The sequence below is a fragment of the Periophthalmus magnuspinnatus genome, chromosome 14, assembly GCF_009829125.3.
Source record: "Periophthalmus magnuspinnatus isolate fPerMag1 chromosome 14, fPerMag1.2.pri, whole genome shotgun sequence".
NCBI lineage: Eukaryota > Metazoa > Chordata > Actinopteri > Gobiiformes > Gobiidae > Periophthalmus > Periophthalmus magnuspinnatus.
In genome coordinates this window covers 8,418,591-8,430,585 of record NC_047139.1, presented here as the reverse complement: position 1 = coordinate 8,430,585, position 11,995 = coordinate 8,418,591, and the positions used below count along the sequence as shown (strand labels likewise).

At 38.4% G+C, this 11,995-nt stretch overlaps 2 protein-coding genes across 2 annotated transcripts; both read left to right on the top strand.

Moving 5' to 3' along the window:
* The first annotated feature begins 1,148 nt into the window (after positions 1-1,148).
* On the top strand, positions 1,149-2,830 carry znrd2 (zinc ribbon domain containing 2). The gene is made up of 4 exons (XM_033978079.2): positions 1,149-1,191; positions 1,554-1,702; positions 2,082-2,166; positions 2,252-2,830. Exons 1-4 carry the CDS (start codon positions 1,176-1,178, stop codon positions 2,674-2,676), a joined length of 675 nt encoding a protein of 224 aa, XP_033833970.1. The 5' UTR covers positions 1,149-1,175; the 3' UTR covers positions 2,677-2,830.
* A 966-nt stretch (positions 2,831-3,796) lies between these two features.
* Positions 3,797-6,145, top strand: fam89b (family with sequence similarity 89 member B). The gene is made up of 2 exons (XM_033978080.2): positions 3,797-4,194; positions 5,542-6,145. Exons 1-2 carry the CDS (start codon positions 3,952-3,954, stop codon positions 5,803-5,805), a joined length of 507 nt encoding a protein of 168 aa, XP_033833971.1. The 5' UTR covers positions 3,797-3,951; the 3' UTR covers positions 5,806-6,145.
* The last annotated feature ends 5,850 nt before the right edge of the window (positions 6,146-11,995 follow it).

The window sequence follows — 11,995 nt, the reverse complement described above, 5'->3', positions numbered from 1 at the left end:
ACACCTCAATATTGTAAGTATAATCTGACTGACTAAAACACAATCAGTTAATTAGTAATGATAACGCTGATCATTCTTCTTTTGTTACAGTGACAGAAAGACAAACAGCCCTTTGTCCAGCTGTGTTTGGATCAAAAATAAAATAAGAATACAATAAAATAAACACAATATAAGGCATTTTTGTGACAGAGAGTAAACTGCAGGTGGAGAGCAGAAGGAAAGAACAAGAAGAAAAAATAACACGGAAGACTGAGCCATGAAATGCACAGACGCACCTCAACATTCTCCAAACACTGTTGTAACATCACTCCTCTGGACACTTCCTTATGTTTTTCTGTACTGTTGAATATAGTTGTCAGATAAATGTAGACACAGGCCTATCATAAACATACCACTGTGTTATTATTGGTTTAGGGGGTATTCTCAGAACTGTTCACTTTTTTCCCCGTCTTGTGAAATGTTTTTGAATCCCACTGCGAAAAACACAATAAATTGAGAAAAACAATTACTGTGGATTTGTTTAATCTTATTATTTAATATTACATGTTGACCCCATACATAAGGTTGAGGGCTGTGTTCCAAAGAGAATAAAAAACAACCTATAAACTTCACAGGCTAGGCAAGACTTTATGTACAAAATAAGACAAAAGATTTTTACTTACACTTACCAATGTTATACATTGGTTTTTGAGGCACTGAAAAGATACAACACCAGTTCTATTTATCTCGTTTGCAAAAAAGAAAAACATAAATAAATAAGTAAATTTTAAAAATTAAATAAAATTATGAATAACTAAATAACTAACTAACTAAATAAATAAAAACTAACTAACTAACTAACTAACTAACTAACTAACTAAATAACTAAATAAATAAATAAATAAATAAATAAATAAATAAATAAATAAATAAATAAATAAATAAATAAATAAATAAATAAATAAAAATAAATAAATAAATTCAAAAATAATTATAAAAAGAGCTCAGTTTGGACAAAATGCCAAAAGCAACACTCATTCCTTTATGTAATGCACAAGGATCCTTTAACACATACACCGTAATATCACTTGGCAACAGCAGAGGGCAGCATTGTCAGAAAACCGCCGTCTGTCAAAACGAAGAAAAACGTCGCCTCTGACGCCATCACGCAAAACGTGCCTCACAGCAGCAGCAACATGGCTCTGAATGGAGGTTTGTAAACTTTTATTGCAATTAAACCACTTTGCTTATATCTATGCTTTCATACATATGTTCTTTCTACCACTATACTTATGTTTATTAAAATACTTCTTAAAATAAAAACGGTTTGATCAGTAAAATGTTTGTTAAATTATTGACAGCGTGAGCCAAACGTTAGCACAGTTAGCATGTGCACAGTATCACCGCTAAAAAGCAACAAAACTGTATTTTATCTTTACAAGTAGAATGTAAAGTAAGCGTAATAATGCGGAAAATGTGTCGTTATATTCGACATATTGGATGCATCTACTTACCTAATGGTTTCTGTTGTGCATGTCTGATAATATTGACAGTATATTTTAATAATTGTACAGATGATGACTTTGAGTGGGAGCCTCCGTCTGAAGCGGACATGAAGGTGATCCAGGCGCGCAGAGAGAGACAGGATAAAATCAGCAAACTGATGGGAGGCTACCTGCTTAAAGGGTACAAAATGCTGGGGGACTGCTGCGACGCATGTGGGGTAAGTGACAGGAGACTGGGCGAAAAATAAATGTTTTCCACAGTTATTATGCCCCTAAGTGGTTGTATAGAAAACTGTACAATTTACACACAATTCATCGCAATCAGTTCCCTCTATAAATAACAAAACTTCAACAAAAACTGCTTATTGTGTTGTATAAACCACTACAGACATGTTCTAAAATGCAGTTCATAGTTAAGTCTTCTTCCACATTTATACAAATCTCATTGAAATCATAATATTTGCCAGGCATTTTGCAGTTGTAGCTCTTGTCTTGTATGCAGGCTTTTCAAAAATAAAGGTTTGAACTATTGTCATGCCATCATTTCACAAAATTTGTTAACATGTTTAATGTTAACATGCATCTGCTCTATTTTAGACTATACTTCTGCAGGACAGGCAACAGAAGAACTACTGTGTTTCTTGTCAGGAGCTGGACTCTGACATTGACAAGGATAATCCTGGTGAGAATACACTTACTCTGTTTATATTAATATCAAGCTGCATACTCTCATTTTACCCACTTCTGCATCTTTTCTTTGTTTTCAGCTCTTAATGCTCAGGCAGCACTGTCCCAGGTGAGAGAGCGGCAGTTAGCGTCTCAATCCCCTGCACCGCCCCAAACACCTGAGGCTAACAGTGCCTCTTCAGTCCCTCAGCCGCGTCCGGAGCACTGTGAGGGGGCCGCTGCTGGGGGGAGAGCTGTCTTGCCTCCTGCCCCTGTTCCATCTGTGCCCAATCTCTCCACGCCTCCTTCAGCTCCTGTCCTGGCTCCCACCCGCCCAGTAGTCATCCCACAGAACACAGTCCTGCGACCCGTGCTGCAGGACGCGGAGGAGGCTGTTCTTACTAAATTGCGTTGGGCCACCAATCAGCTCCAGACTTCGGCTTCCCTCGAGACCAGTATCCAGCTTTGCAGCCTCATCTCCAGCTGTGCAAACTCGCTGCGCACACTTCGAGAGCTCAGCCAGTGACCACTATGGACTGAAAGTAAAATGCTCTTTCTATTTGTCACTGTCATTCAAATAGTGACGGCTTTGTGGACTGATTTAGATGCGTTGGGAATGGCCGAATATGAAAATTATTAAGTATATGCCAAGTGCGGTTTGCTTGACATTTACTATAAAACAGCTGCACTATGACTGCCCCAAAGTGTACTAATTGAATTACAATTATTATTAGAATCTAATACAAATAAACACATTTGCAGGAGTTTAGGACTTGTAATTTAGTCTTGAAGCTCGATTGATACTTGGATTCAACAGTTGTGGGTAAAGCCTTACTCTCTTTCACAACATATATAGAGTAATATATTACCCGGATTGATTTGCTCATGTGACTGTAAAACAAGTATCAAAACAACATAATGTGTAAAAAATATGATTAATATCAACAGGCCCTCGAATATTGCAATTGAATAGTGAGCACTTGTGAAGGGATTTAAATGGGATTCACGTTCAAACTTCCTAAAGTAAAATTGCACTTCTGAAAATCTGATATTGTAATGATACCTTAATTTTTTTTTGTTCTCACTTCTTGAAAAACATGTTACAACTGTTGGACCTATACATTGTACATTTTTATTACAAGTACTCAATAAAACTGACGTAAGGATATTGCCTTGATCAAGCAAACAGCAATTAATAAATTAAAGTTAAATGTTATGTCTTATTGGTCTTTATAAGCGTTACCTATAGCATTTCAACAGTTGTTCCTGCATTCCTCCACTTTGTCAGCCTGTTTTCTCAAGACTCCATTTTGATTTGTATTGTAAATAAACTATAAACATTTTCTTTGCACAAGGATATCGCTGAATGAATTAGATGTTCACCTTTTATAAATGCTCCAGCTCACATGTTCTCACTGTTTTTATTGGTTCTTCAGGTCGATAAGGTTTTCATGCCATAAACCTCAGAAGGTTATTGTAAATGATTGATGTGATGATGTTCGAGAGCTCTTATAGTACTTGCATTATAACAACGTGGGGCTGAAACGTTTCCAAAGTAACCAGACACATCCTCTTTATGTTTTCCATATGGTCCCTCTTCCACTGTACAGGGGCGTGGTGCGTTCAGTGACGGGCGGAGCTAAGAAAGTCAGACACAAAGGAAGAGGAAAGGAAGCAAAACAAAGCCAGGAAGACTCATATAAAAGAAAACATGATGTGCATTCACTGACAAAACTATAAAAGCATTCGTCTGTATGCAGTAAACTCGTGCAGTCGCCACAAAGCGCCGCAGCTCCTCGGGATGAACGGGAACTGTCCCACGGCGGGCGGTGTGCTGTCGCTGGAGGGTCTGCCGCCTCTGCCCAAAGGCCTCAGCGGGATCCTGAACTCCAGCGGCGGCTCGTGGAGGGACATGGAGCGGGTACACGCCAAGAGGGCCCGTATCCAAGCCGACATGTCCCGGAGCGGCACCGACGCAGCGCGACAGCCGCCGGGGAAGAGAGGAGGGCTGGACGCAGCGCTGGCTCTGCTCCGGAAAGAAATGGTACTTTTACGCACGAATATAAGTCTGTTTACACTACAGTAGGTTATGACTATAGAGGTATTCTGAAATCTGACTGGACTTAAGTTTGGCAGTGTGTTTATTTAGACGTGTTTTCTACTGTCTACAAGTACTTTTTTATGAATGACTCTACGCCCAAATCATAGTGTTAAAAGTAGGTCACCCCTGGAGTATTTAGGTCAAAGCTTACTTGCAAGATATCACTGAAAGTCCCTCTATAAGGAAGTCACTCGATTATTGTCTGTAAGAGAAAGTTCTATAGACTAAAATCTGTCTTGTTTGCATTATACTTTGTTGTACTCCACCTGTTACTTTCATTTATTTATTTCGATTTACAAAACACATGGAAAGTACAAATGGATGTACAAATGTGGGGATTTCATTGACTCAGAGTATTTTCCTGTTTGATGCTTCTCTGTGTTCAAATACATGACTGTACTTTACCCCACCCACTCCATTTGCTGGTCAATGTTCTCCTCAGTGTGAGTGACAGGTGGATTTAACCAATAACAGTGAAGTGCAAACTCTCAACACAAGAAGATGACGATAATTACTGTTTAGGTTAAGTAATATACTAATTTACTAATTCACAGGGTGTCCATAAAGCCTCTAGACATTTTATTTTATTTTATTACAAAGGCAATTGATAAACTACAGTATATTAATTAGATTTGTTCTATTGTACTTGGTGGTTGTAAAAGTTTTTAATCACATTGCGGTTTTGTATGTCAGGCATCCTGTTGATTCAAGAGGCATGCTTTTGAATGAACCCCTAAGAAAAGGCTACACCTCGAGAGAAGGCACAATGTGTATCATGGTTGATTGAGGCAGAATCAACGAAACTACAGAACAAAGAAGAGATCCACCATCACGTGCGTCAATTTGTGAATCGCACAAGAAATTTATGGAGACAGGGACAGTGTTAGATAGAAAGAGAAGTGGGCGACTGAGAACATCTGAGGAAAACATCGATCATGTAAGAGAAAACTTTTAATTCGCAATGCTGCCAGACATTGAGAGGTATCACGTTCGACAGCGCACAAGGTCCTACGCAAGAACTTGGGATTGTACGCTGACAAAGTGCAACTCCTACAAACAATCAAGCCAAATGATAAAGGTGTATTAAATGAGGTAAAAAAAAAACTAAGGAAACCAATGAGTACAATTGAACAAGTCTGATTAATATAACTTATCAATTGCTTTTGTATTTTTTTATTGTGAAGAGACTTTATGGACACCCTGTAATAACATTTTAATTGACCATATAATTGTGCCCCAAGACCATTATTTATTTATTTATTTGGTGATTTCTCTCTCTCTTGTCCACAGGTGGGTCTGCGTCAGCTGGACATGTCCCTCCTTTGTCAACTCTGGTCCCTTCACGAGTCCATCCAGGAGTACAAGGGCTCCTCTATGCTCCACGAGGGCTCGTTCAGCACCGAAAACGTGTACTCCGACGATGAGGAAGAGGAGGGAGGAGAGGAGGAAGAAGAGCTGTCCCAACCTCCCCGCACCACCACACCTCTGTCTCTCCCTCCTCTCAGCCATAACTCTCGGGACCAGTGGATAAAAGACTCCTTCAAAATACCATGAAGAAATAGAAGGAATATACTCAAGAAATATGCTACATACAATCAACACCAACTATTTTTTATATTTACGTTTAAAGTTTTAAGTTAACGTTTTATTTTATGTCTCATTTATCAAACTCCATTATCTGAGCATGTGTCTTCACCGTTTTAGACAATTGAATGTAGACAGCTATGCAGTATTTTGTTTTCAGGGACCAGCACGTCAAATTGACACTTTATGTTGCAAAAAAATCATGAATAGAAATGTAATTGATTCACATGTTTTAGGTGGGTCGGACTAAACGTTTAGATAATAATATTAAAGTGCACTTCTGTATTTAAATACTACAATGTTACGCCATCGTGAGCTGTTTTTTACAAAATATTTTAATTTCACTTTCACTTTAAACACATTTTCTTCATTTGATTAAAAATAATGTTGTGAAGCTCTTGGATGTTGTCCCATTTGTGAATCAGTTGTAATGAAAGACAACATCGGAGGAGCTGGAGGACGTGTCTGGGGTGAGGGAAGTTTGGGAGTCCCTGCTTAGACTGCTGCCCCCGTGACCCGGCCCCGGATAAGCGGAAGAAAATGGATGGATGGATGAAAGACAACAGCACACCTCATGATTTTTTTTAATCTTTTTTTAAAACTAAACTTTTCTCAACCACAAATAAAATATACATTGACTAAATATGGAAACTTGTTCAGACATTTTACAGTTACAGCGATTAATGTAATGCCAGTTATACATTTAAACTTGGGGAGTGGACAAGTTTAACCAGATTTGACAAACGTTTTATTTTATTATTATTATTAATGATATTGTGTTTGTACAATTTTGAGGAAAAAAACGCAAAAATTAAGCAGTAAACAGTCATGGATAGACAATTAAGTGGTATTGAAAAGTTTAGTGAGCTCTAATTTTGAGTGAAGGCCCTGAGAAAAAAATATTGAAAGATGGCTCAGTAGCGCCACCTGAAGAATCGATTTATATTGCATCAATGGGAGCCTGGTCCAGAAAAATATAATGAAACTTAGCATCAAAAATAGGTCACATCAGGACTTAGGACTTTGAGACACAAACCTGTTCCAGTGGGACTCAGGTTTTGGAGGTTATTGTATGGCTTTTGGATGCCTCAGTTCTGATGTTCTCTGAGTTTTAAGACACAAACCTTTAATGTTGTTGATACAATCTGAGTCTCTTCTTCTAGTGTAGGACTCTAAGGCGGCACAGTCATCTTCCATCCCTTTTTGCTCATCATCTTCTGGAATCTTTTGGATAATTTTGGGCTGTTAACCATTATCATGATCTCCACCTTCTCTATTCCAGCAGGACTCTCAATCTTGGACTCTGGCTTTTGGATGTCTCTGGGTCTTGATGTTCTCTGTTCCACTTCAGAGTCCCACAACAAGAAGAGACTTGGACTGAAACAACATGGAAGACATTAGGTTTGTGTCTCAAAACCCAGAGAACATCAAAATCTAATCACTGCTAGAGCTTTGCATGGAAATTTGCAGGGACTTATTCATTTGGTGTGGAGCCTAAATTAATTTCAGCTTGTAAAATCTTATAAGAAGTACTGTTTAAAAAGGCTTGTTTTTTTTTTTCCAAGAGTGAATGTATTTTCTTTTCCGCACCAATATTCACACATATCCCTGTTTATCATTTGATAAAAGTATTTAATCAGTTATATTTCTCAGACATGTTTTTAATGAATGGCCATAGTTAGAAAACATGTTCCATTTATTTTAAACTTTTCACAAGTTTAAGAGTAGCTTATGCATTTTTTGTTTTCAATTTGTTTTTCTTTGTTTGTTTGTTTGTTGTTGTTTATATATATATATATATATATATATATATATATATATATATATATATATATATATATATATATATATATATATATATATATAACTATATATATATAGAACTACTTTCTATAATGCTATGGGAGCTAAACGTAGGTCACTGAAAGGTTAAACCAAACGTTGTACTTTTTACTTTACTCAAACCAGTTATTGCTCATTACTTATGTGTTGTAGAAATCTGCACAATGATAGAAAACAACAAAACCCTCTTAAGCATCAAAATGACATTTATCAACAAAGTCAAAAGCTGATGTTCCCACTTCTGACCAGTAGGGGGACACACTGCCCACAGTCTTGCCCTTCTCTCATGCCCCTCTCTCATTCACTGTTGCCTTTTATTTTACCCTCCTGTTCAAAGGCGTCTGGGTAAAAGCATTTGTCCCAGAGAGGAGCATCCGGGACAGTGACGTGTGCAAAGAAAGTCCCGTGTCCTAAATTTAACCCTCAGATGTCGTGGATATAGTTAGTGTCTCTGCTTTGGAGTGAGGGTTTGTGAACATTTGGTCTCCTCATCATCACCTCAGGCTCAGGTTATAAAGTAAACAAACCCGTCAAACACTCTTTATGTTTATACACACGTCTGTTCAGGTCTGTGGTCATTAAATGCGCTTGTCTCCACCCGTTTGTCTCCATGCGGATGTTATTGCTTTGTGTGATACGTTCCATATATGACATTTACCATTTCTATCTGGCATCATTCACGCTATAAAAAACATATAATCTTGAGTGGACTCGCTTCTCTACAGATCTGAACTGTAACTTGGCCTGGTGGCAGCATTTGCTTGTCTCCACAGAGATAGATAAGTCTAAATAATGTCATATTGTGGAACATTTCAGGGAAGATAATAATTTCATGGAGACAAACAGATGACAAACCCTCCACCAAAAACATCACAATAAAATAATATAAGATTTTCATGTCAACCAGTAAATCAGCGGCTGTGCATCTTAAATCCAGAACATAACGTGCTGCAAAGGTTGTCGTTTATAATAACTTTTGTCACATGCATTTGCTTTGAAAAGATAAGCTCAGTTTCAGTGTTTCAGTCTGATCAGGTAGAATAAATGGACGAGTGTATGGGTGAAACTGACAAACTTCATTTTAGTGTTAACCATCCTGCCGTCATGCATCTCTCAATGTGAAGTCCCATGTTTACATTGTGATATGACAGTATATGGTAAGTTAATTGCACTAAACATAATGAACCAGCATAGCACATTTCAATATTATGAGTGTGTGTTATAGGAGGAAGTGTGAGTAGCCTAGATCTTCTCGTGGAGATTGAAACTAGACCACCTCTGAGTCATGACTGCAACCTCCAGCTGCTCCTGTCCATCCATCGCTCCAAGACTAAAAATATTCTCTTCTCTCAGCCAGGAAAATCCCTCAGTCTCTGCCCCACACAGGGGTAATAACAATCACAATATACACACTAAATCTGCCTTGAACTTTATACCTCAGAATGTGTTACAAGTACCAACAAAGACAGAACAAAGCTAAAAATTTCATTAAAACTGGGCTTAAACACAAGCACAACACCTGTTCTAAACCAGGACTAATAAAATGTAATCCAATGTTGAATGAATCTGGATTGGACAAGGTTGGAACCAGGACTTAACCAGGACTAAACCAGGACTAAGCCACATAACCAGGACCAAACCAGGTCTAAACAGACACAACATTGTATACTAGGACTAAATGAAGTCTAAAAACAGGGACTAGAACTCATCATTTATGTCTGAAACCTGAAAAATCCTGCAAGACACATACCACAGCTTGAGAAACTTTGGTCTAGTTCTTTGCACCGCTTTTCCGAATCATGACGTGACTCTGATTCAGGAAATGACTAAGAAATGCTTTTGGAAAACACCAAGAGAGAGTGGCATGTTTGGGCCTTAACCTGGCATCCAGTCTTTAGAACGATTTGTAATAGCACCACTTTTAAGGCCATAACGACTCTGAATGTTCTTCTGTCGGTCCTGGAAAAGTCATTTATTCCGTGCCTCGTTCCTTCCTGGTTTTGTTCACTTGTTTTTCCATCTTTCTGCCACAGTCTGACAAATATGAAACAAATCAAGTGTTAGCCAATTTTAGCCATGCTTCAAATAATGTTTGTGCTCTTAAACAATGAGGCATTCAAGTTTAAAATGGATTTATATAGATTGAATGTAAACCTCATACTATACTGTGAGGGGATGTACTGCTGAGGTTCTGTGAGGATAATTAAGAAGAATATGAATTTATATTACAATAAAAACAAAAGGTTAGTCAACTTTTTAATGTTTAGGTTGTAAAATATTGCCTTTTGCCATGCAGTTGTTTGTGCCAATAAGATGATATTACGTTACAAAATGGTAGAGATTTTCTTAAACCAAAACAATTAAATTAACTAAGATTTAAGGGGCATTTTCCATTTTAACATTTGGAAGTGTTGCTCATAAGACAGTTTTTAAAGAGGATTTCCACAGTATTACTATGGCATCTGTGGTTTATAAATCATTTCATTGTTTGTTTATTGTTTATTCATAGGATCTTCATTAGTGCCACTTCCTGGGTCCAATTAAGATAAAAAATATTTACATTTCACTCATATAAAAGTTCATTAATATAAAATGCATACATATACATTTCAAATTGTAAAATCTTTCAACACCTTCACTAACAACATATAAAAGTTGATACAAAATTAATAAATACCTTTAAAGTAATAAAATCTTTCCGGTCCTTGTTACCACAAAATAAGTTAATAATAATAATAAATTGTGCAACCAATCCAAGTCCCTAACCCATATCAAATCAAGAACATTTATAACTTCTCTAGACATTGCAGATATAGTTGGTTTAACACATAATTGTTTCAGCAATCGTTTAAATTTTCTTATATCTTCTTCTAGAGTTAGTTTATCAGGTGTAGATTCCCTGCATACACCATTATGTATGTGAAAGTTCTTTTAATTCTATTCATTTTCACTTTTAGTAGAAGGAATTTTCTCGCTGTATCAGGTCTAGTGCTGTAATCCTGTTTTTTATTGTTACTGTTTTATTCAAGAGCCCCATGACTTTATTGTTGTTCATATCCTCCTTTCCGCTCCATTATGCTGCATTAGAAAGCTTCTATATCGATGTAGCTTCTTGCTGAAGCAGATTATGCAGATGTAGATCTGCTGCAGCTCAGTGCGATGCCTTTGGCCAGTTCATATCAGTCTGCTGTAAGTCAATGTGGAGATAAGTGACTTTACAGTGACACAGACAGGAGCAAAGTCTAATGTGCTGTAATAGTGAACGACTGTGCATGAACTGCATCACTCTGTTTTGCATATGCACTCTTTTCTCTCTCTCTCTTCTCTCTCCTTTCTCTCTCTTCTCTCTCTCTGTCTCCCCCTTTCTCTCTTTTATCTCTCTCTTCTCTCTCTCTTCTCTCTCTCTGTCTCCCCCTTTCTCTCTCTCTTTTCTTTCTCTCTCTCTTGTCTCTCTCTTTGTCTTTCTCTTTTCTCTCTCTCTTCTCTCTCTCTCTATCTCCCCCTTTCTCTCTCTTTTCTCTCTCTTCTATCTCTCTCTCTTTGTCTCCCCCTTTCTCTCTCTCTCTCCTCTCTCTGTTTCTCCCTTTCTCTCTCACTTTTTTCTCTCTTTCTTCTCTCTCTTTGTCTCCCCTCTTTCTCTCCCACTCTCTTTCTCTCTCTCTTCTCTCCCTCTGTCTCTCTGCCCCCCTTTTTCCCTCTCCCTTCTCTCCCTCTGTCTCTCTCTCCCCTTTCTCTTTCTCTCTTTCCTCTCTTTCTCTCTCTCTATCTGTCTCACTCTCTTTATTTCTCTTCTCTCTCTCTGTCTCTTCTCTCCCTCTGTCTGTCTCTTCTCTCTCTCTCTTTCCCTCTCCCTCTGTCTGTCTCTTCCCTCTCGCTCTGTCTCTTCCCTCTCTCTCACTCTCTTCCCTCTCTCTCACTCTCTTTTCCCTCTCTTTGTCTCTTCTCTCTCCCTCTGTCTCTTCTCTCCCTCTCTCCTCTCTTCTCCCTCTCCCCCCCTCTCTCTCCTCTCTCTCTGTCTGTCTTTTCCCTCTCCCTCTCTCTGGTTCTTCTCTCCCTCTCTCTCTGTCTCCTCTCTCTCTGTCTTTTCCCTCTCTCTCTGTCTCTTCCTTCTCCCTCTCTCTCTGTCTCTTCCCTCTCGCTCTGTTTCTTCCCTCTCCGTCTCTCTGTCTCTTCTCTCCCTCTCTCTCTGTCTCTTCTCTCTCTCTCTGTCTCTTCCTTCTCTCTCCCTCCCCCTCTCTCTCTCCTCTCTCTGGCCTGCAGCTGTCCTACCCCCCGTGAGCACGTGGGAGGGGGGTATTATAGGTCTTGCCCTGTGTGA

What these genes read in the sequence shown, in the direction of transcription:
- znrd2 (XM_033978079.2), top strand. An exon ending in ACTGCTGCGACGCATGTGGG is followed by an intron (nt 1,703 to 2,081) that starts GTAAGTGACAGG and finishes GCTCTATTTTAG; the next exon opens with ACTATACTTCTGCAGGACAG. An exon ending in CATTGACAAGGATAATCCTG is followed by an intron (nt 2,167 to 2,251) that starts GTGAGAATACAC and finishes CTTTGTTTTCAG; the next exon opens with CTCTTAATGCTCAGGCAGCA.
- fam89b (XM_033978080.2), top strand. Translation starts at nt 3,952, where the DNA reads ATGAACGGGAACTGTCCCACGGCGGGCGGTGTGCTGTCGCTGGAGGGT. An exon ending in CTCTGCTCCGGAAAGAAATG is followed by an intron (nt 4,195 to 5,541) that starts GTACTTTTACGC and finishes TCTTGTCCACAG; the next exon opens with GTGGGTCTGCGTCAGCTGGA.